The sequence below is a fragment of the Meleagris gallopavo genome, chromosome 14 (genome assembly GCF_905368555.1).
Source record: "Meleagris gallopavo chromosome 14, MGAL_WU_HG_1.1, whole genome shotgun sequence".
Taxonomy (NCBI): Eukaryota; Metazoa; Chordata; class Aves; order Galliformes; family Phasianidae; genus Meleagris; species Meleagris gallopavo.
This window is the reverse complement of record NC_139417.1, coordinates 18236893-18263019: the sequence shown is the minus strand read 5'-3', so window position 1 is coordinate 18263019 and position 26127 is coordinate 18236893. Positions and strand designations below refer to the sequence as shown.

General features: G+C 43.4%; 1 protein-coding gene across 2 annotated transcripts; it reads left to right on the top strand.

The window, feature by feature from the left end:
- Window positions 1–335: 335 nt before the first annotated feature.
- SUMF1 (sulfatase modifying factor 1) lies at window positions 336–26127 on the top strand. Of its 2 annotated transcripts, XM_010718758.3 has the most exons (9): window positions 336–586; window positions 2821–2994; window positions 4603–4677; window positions 13969–14051; window positions 15480–15602; window positions 16293–16407; window positions 17311–17424; window positions 22012–22071; window positions 25327–26127. In XM_010718758.3, exons 1-9 carry the CDS (start codon window positions 386–388, stop codon window positions 25435–25437), a joined length of 1056 nt encoding a protein of 351 aa, XP_010717060.2. In that variant the 5' UTR covers window positions 336–385; the 3' UTR covers window positions 25438–26127. The 2 variants fall into 2 exon arrangements, with proteins under 2 accessions (XP_010717060.2, XP_085092391.1); XM_085236265.1 differs by lacking the exon at window positions 17311–17424.

Here is a 26127-nt window from a genome sequence, read left to right as displayed (position 1 = left end):
GCAATTTAATATTTATTTACTTTTTCCTCAGCCCATATTCTGAGATGATGCTCAGTTGCACCGCCTCCCATTACCGGGCAGATGCAGGCACACTCAGAAGAAGGCTCTGTGCACTCTTACATTCCACTTTGCTGTGGAACTCATTCAGACTAAACGCAGCACACTGGAACCTTCGACTCGAACCCGTCCAAGTCTCTGCCATTGATGCCATTAATGCCATTAACGCCATCTCCGTGCTGCTGGCGCCCTCCACCTCCAGCTTCCCTGCAGCAGCTCCTCTTCAGATAAGGGACCCCGCTGAGGGGCAGTAGGAGCTCGGCGCCGCTGCCCCTTTAAGAGGCGGACGATCACGTGACTGCGGCTGGCACGTGGTCTTCCCGCCAACATGGCTGCGCCCGCAGCGCTTCGCCGCTTGTTCCTGCTGCTGGGAGCGGGGCTGGCGGTGGCTGCTGGCGCCGTGAAGGAGGCGGCTCCCGGCGGGACCTGCGGCTGCGGCGCTAGTCGCGGCCGTGGGGATGAGCGAGAGGCGGCGGCGCGGCGGTACTCGGCGGTGGCCAACGGCGGCAGGAGTTCTGGGCGCGGGCCGGTGAGCGGCGGGCGGCGGCTAGGGAGGAACCTGGGCGCTGTCCGAGAGGAGGGCGGGAGGCGAGGAGCCGCGTTCTCGGGGCGTCTGTTGTCCGACCCGCTCTCACCGAGCCCTGGGAACCGCGTCCCGCACTGCCTCATCTCCACCGTTCTGAACATCGCCGGGGATGGTGACCCTACCGCTCCCAGGGCAGTCCGTGCAGGGCATCACCGCTCTTTGGAGAAGAAATTGTTCCTAATATCCGGCCTGCTGACACCCAGTGCCCTGCTGCGTGAGACGTGGTCGGTTATTGGAAACGGGGTGTTGAAGGGAACGGATCTTGGCGTTTCACTGTGGGCCTCGCCATAAGGCTAACAGTCTCTGACTGCTCGGCACAGTGGATGATGTTTGTCGGCCTCTGCTGTTGGATTTCTGCTTCCGTAGTTCAGCTGCGATGCTTCTTTAGGGATTAGTTCCTTGGTGTTAGCTTCCTGTACTTCAAGCTGGATGTTCATTAACGGCTTAGTTAATGTTATAAGTGTTCTTTCTGGTTGTGATATTGCTGCAGAAACATGTAATGCCACATTCCACCATTTTTTGCTGAAGAATGCTGCCAGACATCTGAGCCCTGCAGCCTGTGTTAACACCAAATGTGCTGATGTTATCATAAAGCTGACAAGGGAAGGTCCTGTTTCCAAACAGGAGGTGGAGTTGTGATATGTGCCTTGCTGGAGGCTGATAGTCCTATGGAATCAATATTCATGGATGTCAGTCTTGGATGTGCAGTCTCTCAGGTTTTTTCAGGTTTGGGAAATGAAGTCTAGACTGTAAAGAGTGAGTTAATGTTTCACGTGCTTTCAGACAGTGATTCACTGGTGAGATTTCAGTCTTGCTTTGAAGACTACTTCAAGGAGTTATTTTAGCTACAGTGCCTTGGAAAGAGGTTAGAAGGAAGTGGTGAACTCTGTTCCATGTTGTCATTCCCAAATGCCTAAAAAATGTAAGCAGGTTTATCCTGAAGCCCTTTTATGGATTCTTTTACAGGCTATCTGTAAGTGCTCAGATCCTTTGTAGTGGAGAAGTGTAAATGAGGACACGGTTAGCTTTAAATGTAGTTGATTCAAAGGAAAAGTATTTGTAGTGCTTCTTGTAACCCTGCTGCAAGTTATGGGAATTTAAGTGTTGCTGGGTGAGACTTAAGTGAAAGAAGAACTTTGGAATGCTGGAGGAAAAAAAAAAAAGCAGCCAGACGATTCCTCCCTAATGCATTCCTGTGTTGATGAGTTGGGCAACGTCTTGGCAAGCTGCTTCCTGCTAGCATCAGTCCTCCAAATGTTGCCTGGGGAGGTAGTACAGAGTAGTAGCTGTCACTTGTCATTCTAACAAAGGCTTCTAAATGGGGCTGGGGGTGCTGTTGTGTGTTGTGGGAATGGCTGGGCAAGAAATAGTTTGATCCACCTGTGGTTTTCAGGGGGGTCTTGGGAAACACGTGCTGCATTGGGACAAGACCTCTGGGGCCTTTAGCTTCTGAGAAAAGTGGAGGGAAATTTTGTTTCCCTGGAAAATGGCTGGAAGTCATTTTATTGAAGCAGTTAAAATGTTCTTTTGCTCCTCTTTTGCTTTTGTTCTTTACTTGTGAAGGCCAGGCATCCAGAGTGGAATATACCGATGTGAAGCTGTGTCTCCTCTTTGGCCCACATTGCTGCAGGCGCTGCCTGCCTGCTGGCAGTGTGACTAGTGATCAAATGCTGCAAGTGCCTCTTGTGAAATGAAGGCCCATAAGAAGTTGGTATGCAAACATGCATGCTGTGCTTGTCCTCAGAAGAGTGCTTGACAGTTCTGTAATCTCAAGTTACTTTTTCCAGTCTTCCTAGGAATTGAGTAAAATGTAAAACTACTTATCTAAGAATGAGTAAAAATATCTCTGTTCTGTACTGCTTCTTGGCTTTTAATACAGTCGGAAAGCATGTTTTTGCTCATTTATCCTGGGTGAAAGTTCTGCACTGCCCAGATTAAATGTAGAAAGAGCTACAAATGGGATTTTTGCTCTCAGTTTAAGTTCTGTCTTACTGTTCCCTTCAAGCAGATGGTGAATGAGATGTCAAGGCTGTCATTTTCTTGTGCTGTTTTCATCTGTCAGGTGCTGCTCTGAGCACAGGCACCTCCAAAGATGAGATAGAGGGGGGTAAAACCAATAAGAGGCTTCTCAGTCTTACATTTTCATAACTTTTTGATGTTAACTGTTTTCTCTGTAGATGGTTGCTATTCCAGGAGGAGTGTTCACTATGGGCACTGATGAGCCTGAAATACAGCAAGATGGAGAGTGGCCTGCAAGAAGAGTCCATGTTAACAGCTTCTATATGGATCAATATGAGGTCAGCAATCAGGAATTCGAGAGATTCGTGAACTCTACTGGGTACCTCACTGAGGTAAGGTGGAATTGTGTAGTCCCTTCTCATTGTTGTCTACGTTGAGAAAAACCACATTAAAAACTTAACCTCTTCTTTTTTGAAGGCCATCACAATGTAGTATTTGATTGGGACTTGCATGCTAGAATGTTTTGGATGTAGGTAGCAGAGAGATGGAATCGTCTTGCCTTGTTGCCTGGGAATCTATAAGGACACGAAGATAGATGCGTACTGCAACTTTCAGTGTCTTGATATCTAAAACAAAAACCTTTTTTCCAGTGTAACTGAGGCAGCCTGGGTGAAACTAACAGGTGGCTGAAGATCCCAATGCAGATTTTTTAGAAGTGTAGAATCATAGAATTGCTCAGGTTGGAAAAGACCTTCAAGATAAAGGCCATTTCCTTCGTCTTGTCACCAGTGAGAAGAGACCAACCCCACTCTTGCTGTAAGCACCTTTCAGGTATTGGAAGAGAGCCATAAGGTCTCCTCTCAGTCTCCTCTCCCCCATGCTAAGCAGCCCCAGTTCCTTCAGTCTCTCCTCATGAGGCATATTCTCCAAGCCCTTCACAAGTCTTGTTGCCCTTCTCTGGACCTGCTCCAGCACCTCACTGTCCTTTTTGTATTGAGGTGCCCAAAACTGAACGCAGTACTTGAGGTGGGGCCTCACCAGTCCCAAGAACAGGAAGAGGACTACTTCCCTTTTTTAAAACCTTTGGGTCCCCGAACATCTTTGTACCAGTACAATAACATTATTAGATCTTTTTTTTTTTTTTTGTTATTTAAAAGGAGCAGGGATGGAGAGATTTGAAAAATCATGTGATTGTTGAGGAATCTGCTGGCTAGTTCATTGCAGCTACTTGATAACAAGCTGAGTGGTAGGAGGTTCTTCTGCCTAAAGATGTAATAGCAAGTATCACCATGGTTTTGTGCAGGGTACTGGGAACAATGGAATAAGAAAGAATATGCTAAAGGACTTGGGAGAAAGGAGCTACCTGTGCATGAGGCGCTGATCTTTCCTGACAGCTAATTGTTCCTACACAACTTTCAGAAAACCCTGTCAAACGTTTAGGCAAATAAAGGCATGGGTAATGATCAGGTCTCAAAGGAGACATTTTACTGAGTTCTTTTGATAAGCTGGTTCTCATCAAGACGACAGAATCCTTTTAGATAGAAATAGTGCTCTAGATAAAAGCAGCTTTTCTTGTAAGTTTTTGGCTCAATTATGAAAAATGGTTGTGTAATGATTCTGAGTTTGAACAGGAATTGCTCGTTGCAAACGGCAATATGTCCTTGAATGTTAGATTATTCATTGTAACATGTTAAAGCAATTGGGACTATTGGAACTGCATTTTTAATTAACAGAAGTTTAAAAAAAAACAAAAAAAAAACAAAAAAACCCAACCCACTTGCAGAAGCTCTTAGAGCAGCCATCTGTCCAGTGGCTGTTAAGAACAATGACATCCTCTGACAAAATGCTGCCCTTTCCATTCCAAAACAGATTCTTTGAAGAACAACTCAAAGTTACTGTTTGAATTTCATTATTCTTGATAGAATGAAGCTCTAGATGTGACTGGCATCTTGAGAATAATGTTCCTTTGATAATGTGATCAAATCTTGTTCTTTCCATAGGCAGAGAAGTTCGGAGATTCCTTCGTGTTTGAGGGGATGCTGAGTGAAGAAGTGAAGGCTGAAATCCATCAGGCAGTGAGTAATGTGGCACAGAAAAGCCTGCTTGGAAATCACTGGGGTGAATGTGTTGGCAGTTATGGCAACAATGTTTAAGTTATGATATTCCAAACAGCTATACAAAAAGCTGATGTATGGAGGGATTTTTTAAAAATCTGTAGAATCTCATTTGCCTTGCTATTTTTCTTTCCAGTTCTCTTCCTCTAAGGCAAGACAGGGTCTCTGTTCAGACAGTGGCTGAACTGCTTGTAAAGCTGGAGCTGACTCAGTTTTCTTCTTTAGGAAAAACAAATATTGGAAAAACAAAAACAAAAAAACCCCATGAGTTTGGTAGCTAAAAAGGAAGGGAATGAGTACATGTTATGCCAAACAGCTGAGAGAACCCAGGATTTTTGTATTGAGTCATTTTCACCAAAATAATAGAATTTTCCTTGCAAATGGATAGTGTGGTAACTTGGAGTGATCAGCATTGATAGTTCTATATAAGCTAACCTCTTGGTTGAGGGAGTATATTGGTTGAGCTTAATTTTACTTAGAAGAGACTCATTGAAACTTCTGATCTCTGTGAGTCTGTGCTGTAAAACTATGGCAAAAATGTGGGATTTGGTTTCCTACTACAAGGAAAGAAGGGTCGTGAGAATAGTTTATATATTTTTATTGAAGGTTACCATTTGTGTACTGTGAGATCTGAAATGGTCAAATTGCAGTAGCCAAATATAGCATCATTGGTGCTGAATGGTGAATAAATGCAGCTGCAATCATCCCAGCTCCACAAGAGAAAATTCAGCTGTTGGTACGGAGGAATTCTTTGTCCTGCCGTAGTTCCGCAATTCAGAAATTCTAACCAGGCATTCTGTTGAAAGAAAGAAATAAACAGAATTCCAGTGTAAGTTCAGTCCTGGCTACTGATATAAACAAACACAATGTTGGGAGCCACTTAGCTGGGTGTGTCAACCAGATCCTAAAGTATTGCCTGTAGTGCTAACAGAGCAAGCATTCTGCCAGAGAACTGGAACGGAGCCCACGCTGGTCTCTTCGGCTGCTTTTTTTTTTTTTTAATGAGTATTTTCTGTATTTGTTTAAAGTAAACTTCCCAGGAGTGTCTTTTTGCTGTGTTTTTCAGTATTTCTTATTGGGTCACTCTGCAAGTTACTGGCATAAAGAGTGTCTTTGAAACAGACATGGAGAAAGATTGTACTGATTATTTTGGTGAAGTGCTTTGGAGAGCAGTGACTGCCTGCCTTGTTTGGCACTTCGTGCTGTTGCTGTGGGCAAACTTCTGCTCTAAAACACTGTAATGTTGTGAGAAGGTAAAAAAGTAAATGCCTTTTTTCCTCCTCTTGTTTGCTTGTCCCCTTACCAGCTGCATACCATCTGACTTTTGGGAAGGCACTTTAGCAGGGAGGAGGTGTCAGAAGGCAGATCAGTGGTGGGGCTGAAAGGAGAACTTAGTGTCTGAGCATGCAGCTTAGTCCTTTGTTGTGCAGAGCTGTCACAGCTCTGTCGTCTTGTTGTTCTAGGATGCGTTTTCTTTGAGAGATTATGATGTTGAGAGTACTGTACAGAGGTTGGTGGTTTTCTTTTTTTCTTTTTGCCTGTGACAGCACAGTTTGTAGACCAGAACAGGCGAGTGTTTTTCTGTTGCAGGGAAGAGAAGCATCATCGACGTGGATGTGACTTCAGAATGCAACTCAGGCTGCTTCTCAAACACAAGCTGTGTGAAAGCAATGCTTATCCCTTCTTACCGAAACTAAAAGATGTGCATTGGCAGTTTGCTATGCATTGTTTTCAGGGAACATGTTGCTATAGATAACTGGCAAGAAACTAAAATGCAGAAGCTTTCCAGCTACTGTGCAGGGATTCTAAGGGCTCTGCAGAAGCAAATCCTTCCTACAGATCTGCTGAACCACCAGCAGAAGCACTGCTAGCCTCTGATTTGCTAGATGGCCTCTGAAATGTTTCAGTTCTACTAATACCAGCTTAGGGAAACCGATGAAAGGAATTTAACTCTATTAAAAAAAAAAAGTGAACATATTTTAAAACTTGTCAACCGCAGTGTAGCTATTACAATGTGATTAGAAAAGGTATAAGCAGCATGAATTTGGTTTGCTTCAGTAAGTTGTCATGATCAGCAATAGAGAAGACTAAGGCTTCTTTGTCCAAGTCAGCTGGTATTGTAAAGTGTGGTATCTTCTTGAACCATAACCATCATCATGAACAGTTAGAGCTTATTTCTGCTCTTCAAGTGTCATTTGTACTGCACTAAACTGATGGGAAAAATGACTCTATTACTGCTTTGCCTTAGTGGCTTAGACGTGGTTTGAGGCTGTTCTCCAGCTGAATGCAGATGTGAACACAAGAAAAGCAATAGGGGTGTGCATTTTGTGAGTAGTATTTCAAATGCAGGGGAAAAATTGGGAAAAGGTGGAAGTGAAGGTATTGAACCATATGTGTTTGTGCCTGACAGCTTGTGATTACAGTGGAGTGTGTATGTGGGGGGAGGTGAGGGTGATATCTGTCTGGGATTTTGCTCTATTTGGGCACCAAGGCTTTTCCATGTCTTATGCTGGACAGTTTTGTTGTAGTCCCAGAAAAGAAGCAGACAGCTACAGTAGCACAGAGGTGGGGCTGTGAAAGCTGATGCAGGAGCAAGCCAGCTTAGCACGTAGAGTAATTGTTGGAGCTTTGGGTGTGCGTTTCCTGAAGGTGAAGTCTCCTAGATATCCACTGCTGAAGAATGTAGATTGGACCTAACCCTTGTGTGGAAGGAAACAGTAAAAAGGGGTGTAGCAACCAGTAACTGAATTGTTCTAGGCTTCTGGAGATGCAGGTTTTAGTTTTGGTCCCTTAAGTTTGCTGCAGTAACGTGGCAGAGAGTAGAAACGTAGCATGGTCACAGATGAAGGTGATGCTGACAAAATTGGCATGGACTTCTCTTGTAAAATTTTGTAGGGAGAGGGAGGACCTTTGAAACCAGAACTTCTTGCGTCGGCTTGCTTGTTTTGATAGCTTCATCAGTTAAAATCATTTGCTAATTTACTGCATCTATTACATGTATTAAGTCGTGGCCTTTCTTGGAGACTTGGTATTCAGTGTAAATGTCCTAGAGCACAAACTAGAATTGCCAATAGCTGGGCAGTCAGGGCTTTTTCTTCCTTGTTTTTGGAGGAGGATGGGAAGGTGGATGGAGAAAGAAGACCTCTCAAAACTTAGAGATGATGTCTATTCGTGTATTATGATGAAACTGTTTGCCTGACCGCTTATCTCCCTGACTGAATTAAGGAGGAAGTGGAGAGGGGAAATCTGTGGCTGGTGCCATTATTTCATTTGTATGGGATTTCAGTGCATCCTAGAGTGAAGATCATGAAGGCTGTGTCTGCCAGATGGGAAGGCAGTGAGGTGTACTTGCCCGTGAAGGGATTTAAGAGCTCTTGCAAATAATTGCAAGAGTTTTTTGCTTGCTGTGCAGCTACTATGGAAAAGGTAAACAGAACAGCGCTTACCAAGTCTGAAGCACAGAGTACATCAAATTTGCTCGCTGGAGAGTTGTGGGAACATTTTAATCCATGTATTGTGGAAGATAGAATTAATTTTTGCCTTTAGGCCAGATGGACTCTGCAGTGAAGAGACCGAGTGCATTCAAATCTGCATTCTCAGTTTGTTTTCAGGTAGTACTTAATTTACAGCCTGAGAATGCAACGAAATCAGTTTGCTGGCAGACTTGAGCAAGCACTATTAAATTGAGTTCTCTCAGTCTAGAACTATTGGACACCTTTAATCCCTTTTTGTTTGGAATCTCTGCAGTAGTCTTTCTGTACAAATGTACTCACTTATAGCAGTATCTCTAGAAAATGAAGAAAACATTGCGCGTTTCAGGATTAATTTGAAATAGTCCTGTTTGCAGGTAGGACAGCATTCCCAGTGTTCACTATGGACTTGGGGAAGTGTACCTCTTGTCAGCTTATAATAACTCGCTGATCGGTGGCGTAGGGGAAAAGGGATAGGGTTATTGTATCAGTTCCTGATACTGTTAAGATGTCAACATAGTTTCCGCTTAAGCAGAAGCTGGCAATCACATCCATCGGTGCTTTAAGTCACCTCTACTGCAGCTGGCTCGTGCTGTCTCAGAAACCTTTCAGAGGAAACTGAAATCAAAGGAAGAGATGGGTGAGCTTCCTTCTTGCAGGCCTCACTGCTTCAGAAATCCCTGCAAGGAGCTGACGAGGTGCACCTGTTGAAGTCTTGGTCTCGATTTTCTTAAACTGTTCACTAATCTTCAGACTAAAGAAAGAAGCTCGCAGTTCTCACTGGAAAGTGACCAGTAATATTGGTCTATTTTTTTATCAGCATAAACTCCAGCTTTAAAGCTGGGTGAAGCTTGTGCCTCAGGTGTAGGTGCATCTGTGCATGCCTCTTCCTTAAAGCTTCACTTGGAAAAAGTGACCAGCTGGAGTGCAAAATTAGATGTTGGCTGACAAATGAGCTTCCAAAGATGGAACTCACCAGGAATATCAGCTCCTCAAAAGAAGCTTCTCTGGATTCCAAAACTTGCACTTAATCTCACTAGATTTTAGTATCAAATAATTTTGGCTATTTTTCTTGGAGAATTGAAATGGCATTGAAGTATTACACTGTTTGAATGAGATTCGATAACCTTTCCTTATGTGAAGGAAAATGTCTCTTCATAAAGGTGGAGTGCTCTTTTCCAGTTAAATATGAAATCTTTTCACTAACTGACTTAAAATATATTTAATTCTATAAAACTGCCACGCTTCATTTTTGCAGTGCTGTAATTTCAAACTTCTTAAAAATAATGCAAACAATATCAATATTCAGTATTGAACATCTAGCCTTTTTGCTTCCATTTCTGAGCTTATGGGAGGCTAAAAACCTTAGAGAGTGAGAACAGATTCTTCTTTAACTACAGCTCTTGGTGGAGCTTGAGATTTTAACTGATATAATAAATGATGTAAGACCTGTGGTAACATTCCAGGTGCTGGTGATGTCCAGGATGAGTTATCATGGGGGTGGAGGAATGCTTCAACTATCTGCTTCCAACTACTTCATTGAACTTAATTCCCAATGTGGTGGGAACTTGACAATCAAGTTTCAGTTCAGTTTATGTACGTAATTACAGAAGGTTTGTCCTGTTGCAATTTTCAAGTACAGGTATGAATGATAGCTGCATACATAGAGTCCCTGCTGCAGCTACTGTGACAAGCTGGAAAAGATCTCATCTTTGTCCTGAGCCTTGAATCCCTATTCACTTTCTCACTATTTACATTTGTGATGTCTCCCTGACTCAGTTACAGCTGTTTCAATTTAAACACAAGCCTGTTGCTATGGGGATGATGTACTGCATAGAAATAGGTCATGATTGTGCCGTTTGCAGCGTGCTGATAAAAAGGAGAAGAAGCACTGCAGTCTGGCTGAGGTGAGCAGGGAGCGTGCATCTGCCAAAGGGCTTTGCCTTGTGTTTGGGAAATGGCTTTTCAATCGAGTGGGAGCCGCAGCACAGCTCCACCGTGTTTAAACTGCCCCTCATCGTGTGATGTGTTCTGAGCTCGACTGCAAATCTTTGTGCCTTCCACTGGCTTCCCTCTTATCCTGAGCAGGGTGTGAAGTGGCAGCAAGCAGCCAAAGCGTTGGTGGGTGGCTGTCAGCCCCGAGCAGGGCCATGCTAACACGGCAGCCTGGAATAGCTGCTGCCTGCTGGTGTCTGGCGCTGCTGGCTGCTGATCCCAGGGCTCAGCAGATCTGCTCAGAGCCGCAGCGCGCTTTGCAGGCAGGTGCAGGTAATGCAGCAGGAGGCTCTGCTGCAGGGGAGGGAGGGGTGTGATAACATGAGCCTGGGAGCTGCGTGGGGGTGGTGGGAGACATCTCTGCCTAAATCTTAGCCAGGGGAAGGTTTTGATGGGCCTGAGGAAGATAGGCCAATTCTACACAGATAATAGGTGTAGTGGGGCTTGTTGCTCGGGCTTAACCCAAAGAGATTTCTGTAGTTTCTGAAGGGAAAATGCCAGTAGCTCATCTGTTACTCAGTATGCTCTACATTTTTATTTTTTAAACTGCTTGCCCTACTGAAAATGCTAAATTTTCTGTCTTCTGTCTGCCTCTTTCCTCAGTAGTTGATGAATCAGCTGCACGGGGTTTAGGATATGGCATAGAGCAAGAAAAGTTAACAGATTTGTGTATCTATAAATCTTCAACTCAAAATGATATCCTTGGCTGAAAAACTACTTCTACCTCACAATAGTGAAGATCTCCACACCACTGGGTATTTCTCAAAGATAATGCTTCATAACTTCCCTGCTTCCAGCCTGTGCACACGCTGCTTTTGTAGCTAAGAGGATGCTTTTGCAAATTAAAGATGTACAGTGCTTTTCATACATAAATGTGATTAGAAAGCAAAATCAGTGCTGAAGTGAGGCTTGAGGTGAGGGGAGGCTCCTTCCAAAGTGGCCAGTGCTGTGTTAGCCCCAAGATCAATACAGATGTTTTCATGGCTGCTGGCTGTGGTTGTGTTTTATGTGGGATATGTTCCTACTGTTTCTGCACTGCCAGGAACATGGCATAATGCTGATGATGAAACTGACTTTGCTGATGTTTCCCTATCCAGCATTTTTGGAATTTTTCTTCAAGACAACTGTGAAGTTGTCAGAAAGTCATCAGTTAATGGAGCAGTTAAAGTGAGGATATCACAGCCTACCTTGATAAGAAAATTGAGTACTTAAAACTTCTTAAATTTAATGCAAGCTGATAGTGGGAGTGTAGGGTTCAGCTCAGCAAATTGCTTCATTTGAGTGGAAAACTCAAATAGGCTGCAGTTACCTATTGATCTTCACGGTGTTATCGTATGTTCTTGTTTCTTCAGTGCTAACACTGATAAGCAGAACAGCGAGTTCCTGAAGTTTAATCCCGAAGCAGAGCTGGATAATGCCACGTTTCCCCCTTGATCAGACCAGAACGAGCACTGAGCTTTTCTGCTTCCAAAACGCTCCTTGCTGCCAGAGCTGCACCTTCCTTATGCACCAAGGCTGCTGTGCAACACCAGAGCGGTCTCGTTTAGCCAGTTCTGTTACAAGTGATAGCTATGCTATAAAGAGGGCATCAGTATAGAGCCCATAGCCTCTTCTAATTCAGGATCTCTTCAAGATCTCTTCAGCAGCATTTGCTGCTGCTTTTTCAGAAGGAGTCTCCTGCCAGCCCACAAGCACACTTCAGAGCAAGGCGTGAGAATGCGGGGCGTTATGAAAGGAGCTAAGCTCATTAGTGGTAAGGGAGAGCTTTGCTGTGTTAAATGTGATGTTGTAATATTACTAATTAGCTTTCCCGCTAATTAGATTTAGAGCAATTAAAAGCTTTGCAGACTTCTGAGAAGTTTTTGAAAGGGCTGTAGATTTCAGGTACGTGACTTTCACTTTTGGAAAGAGCATCCTGGTGCATGCTCAGTGCTGCCAGTGGCTGACTTAAATTAGTTTCCAACTAATTACTGGGGGCTGCATGTAGTTTATCACTGTCATCAGTGTCCTAATGCTATGGGTGTAAGTCCTCTGAAGATCTGGGTGTTCTGAAGGTATTGGCAGCCATTTGGTGTTCAGTTCGGCCAGAAACAGAAGACGTGCACACGTAGTGCTCTCGTGCAGAGAGACTGTAGTTTTTTTCTGTTTAAAATAAACCATTCTGATCGAAAGCATCTGCTTTTCCTTTTGCACAGTGAAAATGTTTTCCAAAATTAGTCTTCTGTAGTGCAAGTCTTTGCAGTCATTTGCAGAGATTTTTCCCAAAAGGAGCAGTTTAACTGATAAAATGTTATATTTCACTCAGTGATTGTCAGGCTAGAATTCTACTCCTGGTATTTTGTATTCAGGGAGAACTTTCAGCAAATAGAACTGTGGCTCTTTTCTGTAAGAGTTGTCAAATTTTGAACCTGAGATTTCTGTCCTCTCTTGAGTGTAGACTAAAGCTCAAAACAGGGAATTTTATAAATCAGGCTGGTGTTAAGCCTGCTATCTGTAGTATCTGATCAGCAGCTTGGCCATTCTGAGGCTTCAGGTAGTGCTATGAGAGCTGAGGTGAGTATCTGAGATGAAGGGAAGTCCCCTTTGGGGTTTGAGTGCTCAGTAACAAAGCTGTAGCTTCTAGTGAGAAGAAAATACTTTTCTTCCCCCCCCAGAAAAAAAAGCACAAGGGCCTCTAATTGTAGAGAGGGTCAATAGTTTTGTTATGTTCTGAGCTACAGTTATATGGCCGATATCAATTTGTTTCTTCTTCATGCTAGGGAGATCAGAAAGCAAGATCTTTAAGAGATTTTACTGCTTTGGTAATTTGGAAGTAAACCTAGTAGGAGAAATCCTTAAATGAGTGTATTCCATGAATACTTCCTTGGTATTGCAAAGCCAAACTGTGGAGACTTCTGGTCAGAGAAGTACTGGATGTTTGCACTGTTACACAGCATTCAGTTTTTGAGCTTGATGTTGCTCAGTAAGCCAACTTTTAAATAAATACATAAAGCTTCACTTCTGTGTCTCTCCCATCTCCACCTTCTGGAAGCTGACGGCAAGTACTTCAGATTCAGTTAAATTAGCTGGGAAGCACAAGTGTTGCAAGATGTGTGTTCTGACTCTTGTTAAAGGATGCCATCAGGATTTTGTTTTAGTTATTATAAAACATGGAGTCTGGGGAGAAAATAATTGAGATGAAAACACTCTTTAAGCTAAAGCTGTTTCTTATCCCTGAGTATGTGTCAGACCAGAATCAGCCAGGATGTTAATTGGTCTGAATGTATTGTGGGAATGATATTGTGAAAGGATCAAGTAAAACTCTAATATTCTAGATGGTTTTTCAACCACTGCCACCCGAGATGCATTTGGTATGCTTTCAGGAGAATCATACATGAGGATCTCAGTGAGGACAGTCTGGTCCACCTCAGGAAGTGTGCTGAAGGCCATGCCTTCCCAAGGAATGGCTTAAATCAGGTGTGCAGGTGAGAAAATCTGGGAGGGAAAGAGAGACAGCCAGGAGGCAGCACTGCAGGGAAGTACGCGAAAGGTTTTGCCTCCTCTTACTAATTTTGTGGGTGTATTTTCTCTGTGCTGATCCATACCTTTGGTTGTTCACGTTGTAATGTGGATCCAGTGATCGTCTTGGTTCCTCAGAGGTGATTTGGAATGTAGTAGGTAAGCTAGCTACAAGCAGAGCCTTGAGCATTGAGTTAAAGCTTTACAGCCGTTTGTCACTGGATTTTTCAGAATAGCCTTTAGCTGGGAATTCAGGGCATCTTCCCTGTCCATTTCTGTCTCCTTTCAGGTTGCAGCTGCTCCTTGGTGGTTGCCTGTGAAGGGAGCCAACTGGAGGCAACCTGAGGGTCCTGGCTCCAGCATCCTGAGCAGGTAAGGTGTAAGGGCTGTTCTGTTACGATACACACTGCTTGCTGTAAATATGCCTGTAAACATCTTACTTGACTTGGTGCTTACTTAGGTGTCAGTGTCCTCATTTTTGACCTCTTAAATTACTTCTCTCACTAGGCAAATGACAAAAAAGTTGACACTAACTGCTTAACTAGTTAAAGTTTCACAACTGCTGCTGGAAATAGCCAGGCTCTCTAGCCTAGATCTAGTGGATGTTGGCATTTTTTTTTTTTTTGAGTCCCCTAAGGACAGGGTTAGGTTAGTGTAACATCATCTGATGGCTGAACTGCTTAGTAACAAGTCCATTGTCTCTTCTCCAAGGGCAATGAAAGAATTATCTGAGGCAAAAATAGAGATAATATCAGGAGGCATTGTGAGGGGGAGATTGAGAAATTGAGGTCACAGTCAGCACATAACAGCTGGAAAAATGCCATGCAAATCTTGCCTTGCAGAAGTATAGTGCAAACTTAGGCTGGTACAACTGCTAGTGAACTTCCATATGAAAGCAGCATGCTGCTTCCATAGGTGCAGACAGGCTTGTTAGAACAAGGCAGAAAAGAGAAGTGAATAGGAATTCCTCTGGATCAGTATCCCTCAGCTCTTGAAGCCTATCGGTCCGTCAGAGGGTTGGATGTGACGAGAATAACTGGGCATTCATTCTGGAAGGAGAGCATAGGGTTCCAAGTGCAATCCTGGAAACAAACCAAGGGGAAGATGGGAGTCTTTCTGTAAACTGTGGGTTGCCTAAAGAACACAGAGAAAAATACTTTCTTGTTAAACTTCTGCAGGTGACTGCTTCCTGGGCTGGGTGCTGCAAAAGATCACGTTGCTATACATCAAAAACCCCACAGCTGAAAGCAAATAACCTGCAGCAAAAAGAGGAGTGTACAAGGAATTGAACAGTGACCCTATTTGCCATTAAATTGCAATGTATATTTACCTACCAAGTCTTAGTTACTTGTTAAGATACTATTAAGCCAGCTGAGAAATGGGTCCTGCTGCAGTCTTCAATTACTTTTGGTGTCTTCCTTTGGGATTCTACGCATTTCCCCAGAAGGCAGCGAATCAGCAGCTCCTTGCTGGCTCTTTGGTGCAGCAGGTTCCTGATGTGAGAGAGTGCAAGCTATACCAGACTTGTGCTGCTGTTGAGCTGCACATAAAACATGTTCATTGCTCTGTCTGGTGGCTGCATTACCCATCCAACACCTACTATAGCTCCTTGGTTTTCTTTAAATAGCTTATTTTCTGTAAAAGTAATCTGGTTAACTTGTCCAGTTCTAACTGAAGGTGTGAACTTTCTCACAGTGTTTTGTGGCCATCTCTTCAGAATTTTGTGAAGTCCTTTTTCTGCATTGCTGTGAGACTACCTGCTTCTGCTGATGACCTTGTCCTGTTTGTTTTGCTCTCCAGGATGGACCATCCAGTACTTCACGTGTCCTGGAATGATGCTGTGGCATTTTGCACATGGGCAGGGAAACGATTACCAACGGAGGCTGAATGGGAGTACAGCTGTCGAGGGGGCCTTGAGAAAAGGTACCTGCACAAATGGCTCTTATCGTGTTTAAAACTGATAGTTACTAGAGAAGGAAAAGCTGAGAGGTTTATTTATTTCCCTCCATGCCTGTCTTATACAGTGTATGCCTCTATGGTAACGCAGGCTTTTTCTGAACATATTGCTTTATGTCACCTGAGATGTATAACAAAGTGAATGCAAAGAGCCCAGGAGAATGAGATGTGATACAAAGCCAAGGTATAGGACTGCTGCTATTGCAGGAGATGGAAGGTAAAACAAAAAAAGGGCTTAGTGCCAAGACTGAAGGAATTGCAAGGGAGCTTGAGAAGTAATTATGTGTTGCTTCACAGCATCAGGATCAGTGGATACACCTTGTAGGTGACTGTGGGCTGTGGGAGAAGGGAGAGACACAGTGAACAACAGGTTTTTTTTTGTTGTTTTTTTTGTCCCCTCCATCCTGTGTCCTGAACTGCATGCTGCACATGGCAGTGCTAGCAAGGGCTGCCTTTCCCTCATTCAGAAACAAATTGCCCTTGTAGAAGCCTTGTATTCTTTAAAGCCTTCGTGCTTTAAAGATATTAGTACAAATGGAACTGGAGTACAAACAGCTTCCCCAGAGTAAGGTGGTGAGTAAAAGGGTGGGTAAGGTGTTTCATTTATTAAAAAGAATAAAATAAGAGTTTGACAACTGTTTTTCTGTCTTTTAATAGACTTTTCCCATGGGGCAACAAGCTTCAGCCGAAAGGTCAGCATTATGCTAACATCTGGCAGGGAGTGTTCCCAAGTAACAACACTGCAGAAGATGGATACAAAGGAACTGCGCCGGTAAGAGTGTCTCAAAGTGAATCACCACATGGAAATTAACTTCCTAACACTGAGGTCCATGTTCAACATAGTGAATGTGGATGTTTTCCGTCTCCGTACTTTTGCCTTTAGATTTTCATGTTCCAGTATATTTCACTGCAGGCTTGAATATTACCAATGGATACGTTTTAAAAGCTTAATTGAAAAGATTAACTGCCTTTTAACTTTTAGTCCTTCTCAGACTGACTCCTTTTCCCCATTTCCAAGCACTTTTGAGTCAGATGCTGAAAGTCTCTCGTGCCTCTACTTTTGGCATCACCATTTTTTAGCTCTCATTGTTGATTAGATGTTCCCAAGCTACAAAAATTGTACAGTAAAAGAAACGCAGCTTCCCTTCTTGGAGCTTTTGGAGCCTGTCCACTATGGCAAACAATGGGGTGGGTTTTTTTCAAGATAGGAATGTGAATTAAGTGGCAGTTTAAAAGTTTAATCAGTTAAGAAATCTGTGCTTGGATGAGCTGACAGCCATTCTTGTTTTCTTAGGTTGGGAAGGGGAATCTAGAAGTTGTAAGAATGAGTGCACAGCTTAGAATGCTGATGCTATGTGCTGTTCTGTGTTTGTTTGTCAGACAGTGCTCCTCTTTAGAGGATCAGTCAAAATTGATGAGAATATGCCAGGTGCCATAATGGAAACAGTGCTGAGAACATCGAGGATCATAACTGTTCATTCTTTTGTTCTGTTTTACTGAAGTGGAGCAAACGAATGTGTTACAGTTCTGCACTGCTGGTTTGTCTGTCTGTGAGACGTGAAGGCAGAGTTCTTGGCAGAAATCAACGTACCTTCAGCAAACTGGTCTTCAGGTTTTAAAAACCTTATTTCACGTGGAGTGGTTTGAAGAACTGGCAGTTATTTGTCTTGTATAGGTCACTGCATTTCCTCCCAATGGATATGGCTTGTACAACATTGTAGGAAATGCCTGGGAGTGGACATCTGACTGGTGGGCTGTTCATCATTCAGCAGATGAAGCTCACAACCCTGTGAGTATATTAATGGCATACATGAGGGCACAGCTCCATCTTGCTACTTGGGTTTGGTTGCTGATTAGAAACCTACTGTTCTTTGCTCCTCTTTGTGTATCACACCATAAGTCACCAGTACTGAAACAGCAGTGCAGTAGTGCAATTTCATTTTTTTCCTTGACCTCTGCCATTGGTTAGGAGTTGAGTGCTTCCAAACTGACATCAGGTGAAACAAATAAAGAATTTGCTAATGCAGTGGAATAAATGGGGAGGGGATATTTTGCTACAAGCTGCACTATTTATTTTTTTCTAGGTAGAGAACAAACCATCCTGCATTATTTTAACGGATTCTACTAGCTCACTTAAGCTGAGGATGTAATAAAGCTGATGTTTGTGGAGAGAAGTAGGTTTCTGGGTTTTGAAGGGGTTAATCTTTGGTATCTTTATGGCAGCCGTTGGAGAGGCCCAGCAGGGTGAGCTTTGTGTTTTGGGTTTCTTGCACCATATCTCTCAGCAGATTCAAGCTCTAATGTTACATATCCTCTCTCATTTATCTAGGATGACTAAATCTGAGAAGCAAACTGCTCCACTCTCACAGAACTTGTTTTGTTCAGATACGGTTATCTGTAATGAGAAAACCAGCTAAGCCTCTCTGGGCAGGAGCTATCTGTTTCCTGCAGGATTTGAGTATCCCCACACTGTGGTCTTGTACATATTGTCTTTGTCTGGTGTGCTGGGCATAATCACAGCCCTCCGTGGGAAGTCAGCAGCTGGAAGCAGCTTGAGGATCCTGTTAAACTTTGCTGGTCATTTCATCGCAGAGGTTGACATTCTGCTGTTTGTTCAGGATGATGTTGAGGTACCTTCTTGGGTCTAATTGCACGAGATCTGTTCTAGCAGTTTCATTGCACTGATGGAGACCTCTTAATGTACCAAGCACATTGGCTGATTCCAGGTTACTTGTATCCCAGGAAGACACCACAGGTTTTATTTGGTAGGTTTAACTATGGATCAGATGGTGAGTTTACATACATCTTTCCAGGTGACTGAACTGCTTTGACTGTAGCTGTTTTCCTTGCTTGATTTTTAAAAATTGGGTGGGCTATTTTGTAACTTCTGTTCACAGGCAGTCTTCAAGAGCTTAGCAATAGCTGAAAGCAAACAAACAAGATGAAGATGAAGCCTTGAATAGTTAGCAGAATGTAGATCTGGGTGAAAGTGGAGAACAAAGTTAGTGAACTTTCTTGTGTCAGAGGAGATGAGTATTGATTCGGTGCAACCTGGTAAGTCAGGGTAAGAGGAAGCAAGCAAGCAGCACTGAGCTTTTTGTTCCAGACTGTGGTAACTATGGTTTGAGCCAGGAAAGCTTCTGCTTTTCTCCTCTCAGTGCCTGGCACCAAAGCACAATGATGGGCATGTGCTACCTCAGCAGAGCAGGAGGGACCCTGCACCCACCCCTGCTCTTTCAGAGACAAACAGCATCTGTGTCCCTGGGAAAGAACACCGGTCTGGTAGTTTGCAGCATATTGCAGTTATCCCTGTTCTTGTTCATCTGTTGCTCACTTTAACAGCCTCTTCGGTTTTGGCCACTCATTTCTTCCTGCTGTATTTATAATGCTGGTGCAGTAGTATTTCTGCATTAAATTAAGGTGATGGTGGGAAACAAGCCTTATATCTGACTTGAGAATTTTGTTCTCTACTAAACTTAAGAGGATGTGAGTTGGCCTGGATTTTTAAATTCAACGCAAACATTTCCCTGATGCTTTGAAAAGGATTTAATTACTGGGTGTTAATAATTATGTTTTTAGTTTTTTCAGTTGTAAACAAGTTGTCAGGATACTGTGTCTGAGGTAGGGCCCTCCAGTGTGAGTTCTGAAGAGTTCTGATGACATGGAAAAGGAAACTGAATCTCCTAACGTGAAGACATGTCTCAGAAGATACTGCAGCCTGGCTATTCTGGGACATTAGAAATCATTAGTGCTGTAACTTCCAGTGCCAACCTCCTAAGTCTCTCCGGAGCACGGCTCAACGTAACCCATATATGGAGTATGTTCTTTTTGCCTAAAAGATAGATTGATGCAAGAGGGTCAGAGCTTAGTGAAAGTTTCTTAACACAGTTGGTACATCTAATGTGCTGTTTCCAGATCAGCCCATATGGCCCTGATAGGGTGCTAGGTGATGCACAGAGCCTTTGTAGAGGAGCTGAGCTGCATACTGGAGGAGAACACAACCACTGGCTGCTTTTCAGAGAACTTCCTGAGTGTCTTGGTGAACTCTTCACCTTCAGTGATGTGAGAGAATTATCTACCCAGGGGATGCTGTTTCACAGTAGCATAGATCACTGGAGAACACCGTATGAGGTTTGTGCAGCGGTAAAGCATATCAGTGCTGTGATCTTCAGAGGCTGGGGGAGGGGAGTTCAACTTAACTTCTTCGTAATCAAATATCTTCTGCCAGGCAAAAATTGAGTATCGTAAGTTGTTTGTAACTAATAGAAAGAACTTAGGCCGTGGCCATTTTCTTTAGTTCTCATGCTTCTTCAGTATGCTGTCCCATCACAATGTGCTCCAGCAGTTAGAGCTGTGTGTTTGGATAGCAGCCCTCCTTCTGACCCTCAAGTAGCACACCTCTTAGTTTAAGAGTCACTTTAGAGCTCACAGCAAAGACCGAAGCTCTGTATTTGAGATTCATTTTGTAATGGGAAATCCTGTTGAACAGCTCCATTGTGTTCTGGCTTGTTCTTGTGGCTTTTTAGGTCAGTTTTCTTATGGCTGGGTGTATCCTGGCTTCCCTGAAATGAGATTAACAGGTTGCCCGAGTTGATTGTGCCCATTAGTGACTTATCTGAGAGTGGGGTACGGTGCACCCATATGCACCTTTTTGGGAAAGCAGCTTCCAGAGATGTTGAAAAAGAGGAAACCTGCCCTAGGGGAGCAACCAGGCTTGGAAACCAGCAGACAGCGTGGGTGTGCTTTTCCTTGGATATTTGTAGGATGTTAAATGTGGGAGTAGGCCAGTTCTCTTTCTGTCAGATTTCCTATGAGCCTTTGCAGTAAGTGAGATGTTCCAGCGTGAGGCTTCAGCACGAAGGGAAAATTGGCTGCAGTAGCTGCATTTTGTTGGTCAAGGCTTTGTCCTTCGTGCCTTGCAGCAGGCACAGCACCCTTGTGATACGTCCTGGATCCATGGGCTGTCTGTTGGGCATGAGAAGAGCAATAATTGGCAGGTTTTATTTTTCATCAGTAGTTTGTTTTTAACTTATTATGGTACCATTCTGTGGTCTGTCTTCTATCATTTCCATGCTCTGTGACAATGAATTCTTTTCTTCTAACTGCTGAAAACTGAGCTAATGACTTTCTTGCAACCTGCATTTGTTGGTTATATGTAATGGCCTTAGCAGAAAATACAGGCTTTTTTCTTCCTGTATTCCTCCTTTTTTTTTTTTTTTTTCTGGTAAGATTTTCTGTAGATTTACAGACATGATTTATACATCCTACCATCCAGTGAAAGCCATGTCAACTTGTGCCTCGAGTGGATGGCTCTTTGAGGCTTGGAAGTGATAAGGAAACGTTTTGATTGTAGACACACAATTGTTTCTGTCTACAATGTAATGTAGACAGAAATAAAAAGTCATGCAAATTAACTGAGAGGCTGCTCAGTGGCTGTGCTATCTTTTAGGTTTGCCTTGCCACTTCTCTAATAAAACAGTTTTTCTTGATCTTGTTGCTTTTATAGGACATATTCTTGTGGCTTCATCCTGAAAGTAGATTCACAGTGCACATGAACACTAAAAAGCTTATAGGAATGCTTGATATCAACAGTAGGAACATGCAGTATGGCAGGAGTCTCTACTGTTAAGCAGTAGATGAGTGCAGTAGTAACTACTTCACAGCTAAAAGGAACCACAATAAATATGCAACAAAGCTAGCAGAAGTGTTATCACGGGAGCCCGGTGTCTCCTTGAACTAGTGGGCCATTATTTGGAGTTGGAATTGAAGAGGAATGGTGAAATAACTTTGTTAAAGCAATTCTAAAGCTGATTTCATAAGCAGTTAAAGTAAATCACCTACATTACACTGCAAATGGACCTGCAATTACAGAATTGTTGCTCGTAAGCACAGTGCTTTCTGCAGACCTTTTTAGCTGTCACAAAACTGCGTAATAACAGATCTAGCACACAGCAGTGGGAGCTGTTGCAGAATGTCTTGCAGCACAGTCACTAGCTTGTGTGCACTTTGGACTGGGAAGGCAGTAAGCACTGAATGTTGGAGATTACAGCCCCTCATCTCTGACCAACCACAAATGCTCCATAGATGTGTTTATTTGACCCACTGTGGTGGGGACATGGAGTGGTGGGACTGATGAGAGTCTCATTTCACTGATAGTGCAGCTGGGATGTGAAAATACGTGATCCTGGGAAAAGTCAAAAACTACAGAATCTTACCTGCTTTAAAGCTTTTTGGTTCGGGCACAGCTGAAGGTTTGTTTATTCAGAGCACCTTTGGATGCTGTTCTCCATCTCCCTGCTCTCACAGCTTCTTACCCTTCACCCTATGATTGGCAATTGCTGTTCCTGTGAGTGCTAATGGTTCCTCTCACCTGCAGAAAGGGCCCTCGTCGGGGACTGACCGAGTGAAGAAGGGTGGATCATACATGTGCCACAAGGTACTGTGAAACAGCCGACTGCACAATTAATTGTTTAGCCAGGGGGTTGTTAGCAATTTCCACTTTCTACTCCCATTCTCTTTATTTATGATGATAGAAGTCTAACCTGAAGGTACTGGGCAGCTGGTACTTGACCTCACCAGAAAATTGAAAACATCCTGTATAAACCTATATGGATGTTTCTTTTTGTTCTACTGGATAGTATTTGTTTCCCTCTGGAAAGAGACAGATGTCTGTGTGGCAAGGAGGAAGTAAGCATAGATAGTGTTGGCCAGAAAAACCAAAGCTCCTCTAGTTCTGACTTGCAGAATTTTCTGTTGCATGGGAAACTGAAAGCAACTCGACCAAGGTACTGCTTGTTCAAGAGATTCCAGCTCTAGATAAGTGTATCTGTATATAATGTGGAGCTCAATATGAAACTCAGTGTAAAAGACAGGTGACCTTTCATCATCTGAAACTCAAAACCTTTTTATCGTATCACCGAGGCCGACCTGACCTGGAAAGTACCACAAATGTTCAGTGCAAATTTTAACTCAGTGCACACTTCTAAGCCTGAAACGTATGCAGCTGGGTCTGAACACACACACACACACACACACACACAAACACACACACGATGTCTTTGGTGGGACAGGAATGTGGCAGCTGCAGGTGCTTCTCATCTACCATGGGCTCTGCATAAAGCTGTAGGGGTCACTCTGTTCAGTTTCATTTCACTCCTTCCTAGAAGGTGGTTTTTGATCTTGGAGGACTCCTAGCCCTCAGCTTATTTTCCAGTTGAGAATTGTTGATTTGCTGTTGTCAAATTGGTCAGCTTGGAAAGGAGTTGGGTTGGCACACAGCCCTGTGTAAATGTCTTTTTAAGAAGTAAAGAAATACAGAGAAGCCAAGAGCTTCCAAAGGATAAATTACTGATGTGATTGCCAAGCTGTGTCCTTACCCCAAGTGTTGTCATAAACATTTTCTGATGTTGGGGAGAGTGCTGAGGAGTTCAGTACTGGAGTTAGTAAGAAATGCTATTACACCCTAATTAAAATACTTATTTGCTGTAAGAAAATCATCTTCTGTAGAAATCAGCAGGAATTCATTTTAGTTTGTCAGAAAAATACCACTTTTCAGGATGGGTAACTGTACTCAGTGATCTTTTCTCTGGAAGTACATCACTTGACAGTTAAATATTCTTAAAGAATGACTCTAGACCCACCAACAATACAAAGTGCTTGGAGAAGGATGGCTGGGAGATGACGACTGTTTTGGCTTGATGGCTGATTTGAAATTCTTCCTGGAAATCTGGGTACAGCCACAGAGCAATAACCATTTGTGTTATTTTGGTTTAACTGTGAGTGGGAAACAGGATAGAATCTACAAAGCTTCTTTCATGAACATAAATCATGTATTAAACTGTTCACGTTGTACTGCAGAAAGCACTCAGGTATTTCTCACTGTCATTAAAGCTGCTCTGTTCCTTTTTTCCCTTTCAAAGTCTGCAGCTGGGAAACCATCCTCATAATTAAATTAAATATTTATACAGTGAGATCCCATTTTCTACACCGATTTCCTTCTTAGGTGAAATCAATGTCAGAAGTTAATTAGTGGTTTTGATTAAATTAACACTCAAATAGATTCATCTTTGGTGATGAATAATGTGACCCATTTTAAAGGCTTGTGAAGATTCTGGTCTGTCCTGGTGTATTTTGTAGGTGATAAAACTAGGCTGAGCATCAAGACAAAAATCCAAGTGCTATGAGTACAAGGACTTTTTATTGGTTACCTGAAAATCTACTTAGACTTGCTGTTCTACCTCTTAAAGCTGACAAAGAATCCAGCACGCACCTTCCAGCTTCCAAATCCAAACAGTTTGCTGTTGAAATTGAGGGCTGGACCTCTGCAGCACGAGGTCAGAGCAGCACGCTCCCTTCCTGCTTAGGCCAACAGCTGCTCTCTGCTTGGTGTCAGTATCAGAGCTTGCAAAGAACTGGGCTTTGAGCATCTCCTTAGATGGAGAGAACTTGGTGCTGGCATGAATGTGGTGGTCCTGCTGCCTCTGCAGGGCTGCATGGAGCAGTGCTGTCTGCCCGCTGTCATCTTGTCTCTGCCCTCAGAGCTGTACAGAGCCAGTGGCTGAGTAGCTGAGCCCAAATTCCTGGAAAGATTTGAAGGAGGGGAAAACCCAACAACCAACTGCCAGCCCTTCCTTCCCTCCCCAGCACTTTGCTTTTTAACTCAGTTGCTGTAGAAATGCGGTTCAGAGCCTGACCGTGTGCAGCTGACCCAGCCTGAAGGAGATGGCACTGCTTGTTGGAGGCTGGAGCAGAGGGGAGGGCTGGGAAAAAAGTCCCTGAGCCACGTGTGTTGAAGTGGGGCACGGCTTGGGTGCACTGTGCTGGGATGTCCCACAGCTGTACAGCTACTCCAGCCCTTACTGGTAACAGCACAACTGTTCTTCCTTGCTGCAGTGGAAACTGCTTCTGGGCAGCCTAACCTAATGTAGCTACGCACTGAACCTGCTTGGTTTTGTGGTGTTTGGAAATCACCACAACACCAGCTAATTAACGATAAATTACAATGAATAGCATTTCTTTTTTTTCCCTAAGGAGCATAATGAGATGAATGTGCACTGAGGCACGACCAAATCTGCCCAGCCAGGCGATGCACAAAGCACCTCCCAGCCCAGGTGTGCATCTCACTATAAAGGCTTCTGGCCTTGCCTGGTTTGTTGGGATCTCTGCAATGCAGTGCGGTTGAATCACTTCAGCAGTGGTATCATTTTAAACAAATATTTTCATAGCCACTGGTCCAGATATTTCAATTACAAATATCCTTTAAATTCTAACCATACTGGGGAAAAGCTTTTTCTGGTCATTCTTTCCTTTTTTTACATTTCATTCAGCAAAATGCTGTTTGACAGCTGTCAGCACCTGCTCACTTTCTATAGGCCATCAGTATCTTGATACAGATGAAGGCATTGATGGCGGTCACTTCTGCTTTTGTTGGAGCAGGATGCATTATTAGTGCCCTCTGATGTTATGATGACATCTGGCCATTCAGAATAGTTCTTGTATCTGTTGCAATTGCTCTCATTATGCTGCTATTTACCTTCTTTCTAGCACAGTGACATTGACCTGCACTGGTTCATTGGTCCTCCCAGCTGCACTTGAAATGATTTGCTCCATCACTCTTAACAAGCTTTTGCCTGAAGTACCACAAGACGAGACAGGCTCTGAATCTGTGATCTTTGTCCCCCTTTCTCTCCAGTCTTATTGCTACAGGTACCGTTGTGCAGCCCGCAGCCAGAACACCCCTGATAGCTCAGCTTCAAATCTGGGGTTTCGCTGTGCAGCAGATGCCTTGCCAGACCCACAGTGACCAGATGGGCTGCACTGCATTCAGGGAAGACACGTGCAGTGTTACCTGCTGATGAGAATGGAAAATCTTGTGCTTAAAGTTCCTGTTGGACAGGAAAATTCCAGCACTTACCAACACTGCTTGAAGCTCTGTGTGCCTGTGTTTGGGGAACCTGGCCTGGACTTTCATCGTGACCAAGCTTCTTAGAGGTACTGCTTTCAGTGGGAGTAGCCTGGAGTTACACAAGCACAAACCCGAGCAGAAACATGCCGACAGTGTTTTAAGATGTTAACTTTATTTAGTAGATCCTTTGGAAAAGTTCTTTAATAATTAAATGTATTTATGTATCGTTTGAATTTCCACACTCGGATCTGATAAATGAGGATTTCATAGGCTCCTGGATAGCTCTAAAAGAAATCTGAAGCAGTTACTGCTTCCATAGCCTTGTAGGAGGCATACTTACCATTTAGAAAAGACACGAAGACAACGCAGGGACAGTTAGTGCAGCTGCTGTATTGCGTTCTAATGGCAGCAAAAATCAAATCCAGCAATGTGCTTTTTCTGGTGCAATCCTAACTGCTCCGTAGGTAGAAGTGCCTTCTGCAACTGGGGGGGTGGGGATAAATCATCACTGTGAGGATAGAAATGTATGTATTTGAATAAAATATCAAGCATTTCTTCACGCTGAAAACTTTTACTGGTGGAAAAATA

Bases quoted from the DNA above. Each gene is read 5' to 3' on its own strand.
- SUMF1 (XM_010718758.3), top strand. From the start codon at position 386: ATGGCTGCGCCCGCAGCGCTTCGCCGCTTGTTCCTGCTGCTGGGAGCG. The intron at 14,052-15,479 runs GTAAGGTGTAAG...TTTGCTCTCCAG, and splicing joins GGCTCCAGCATCCTGAGCAG to GATGGACCATCCAGTACTTC. The intron at 16,408-17,310 runs GTAAGAGTGTCT...TGTCTTGTATAG, and splicing joins GATACAAAGGAACTGCGCCG to GTCACTGCATTTCCTCCCAA.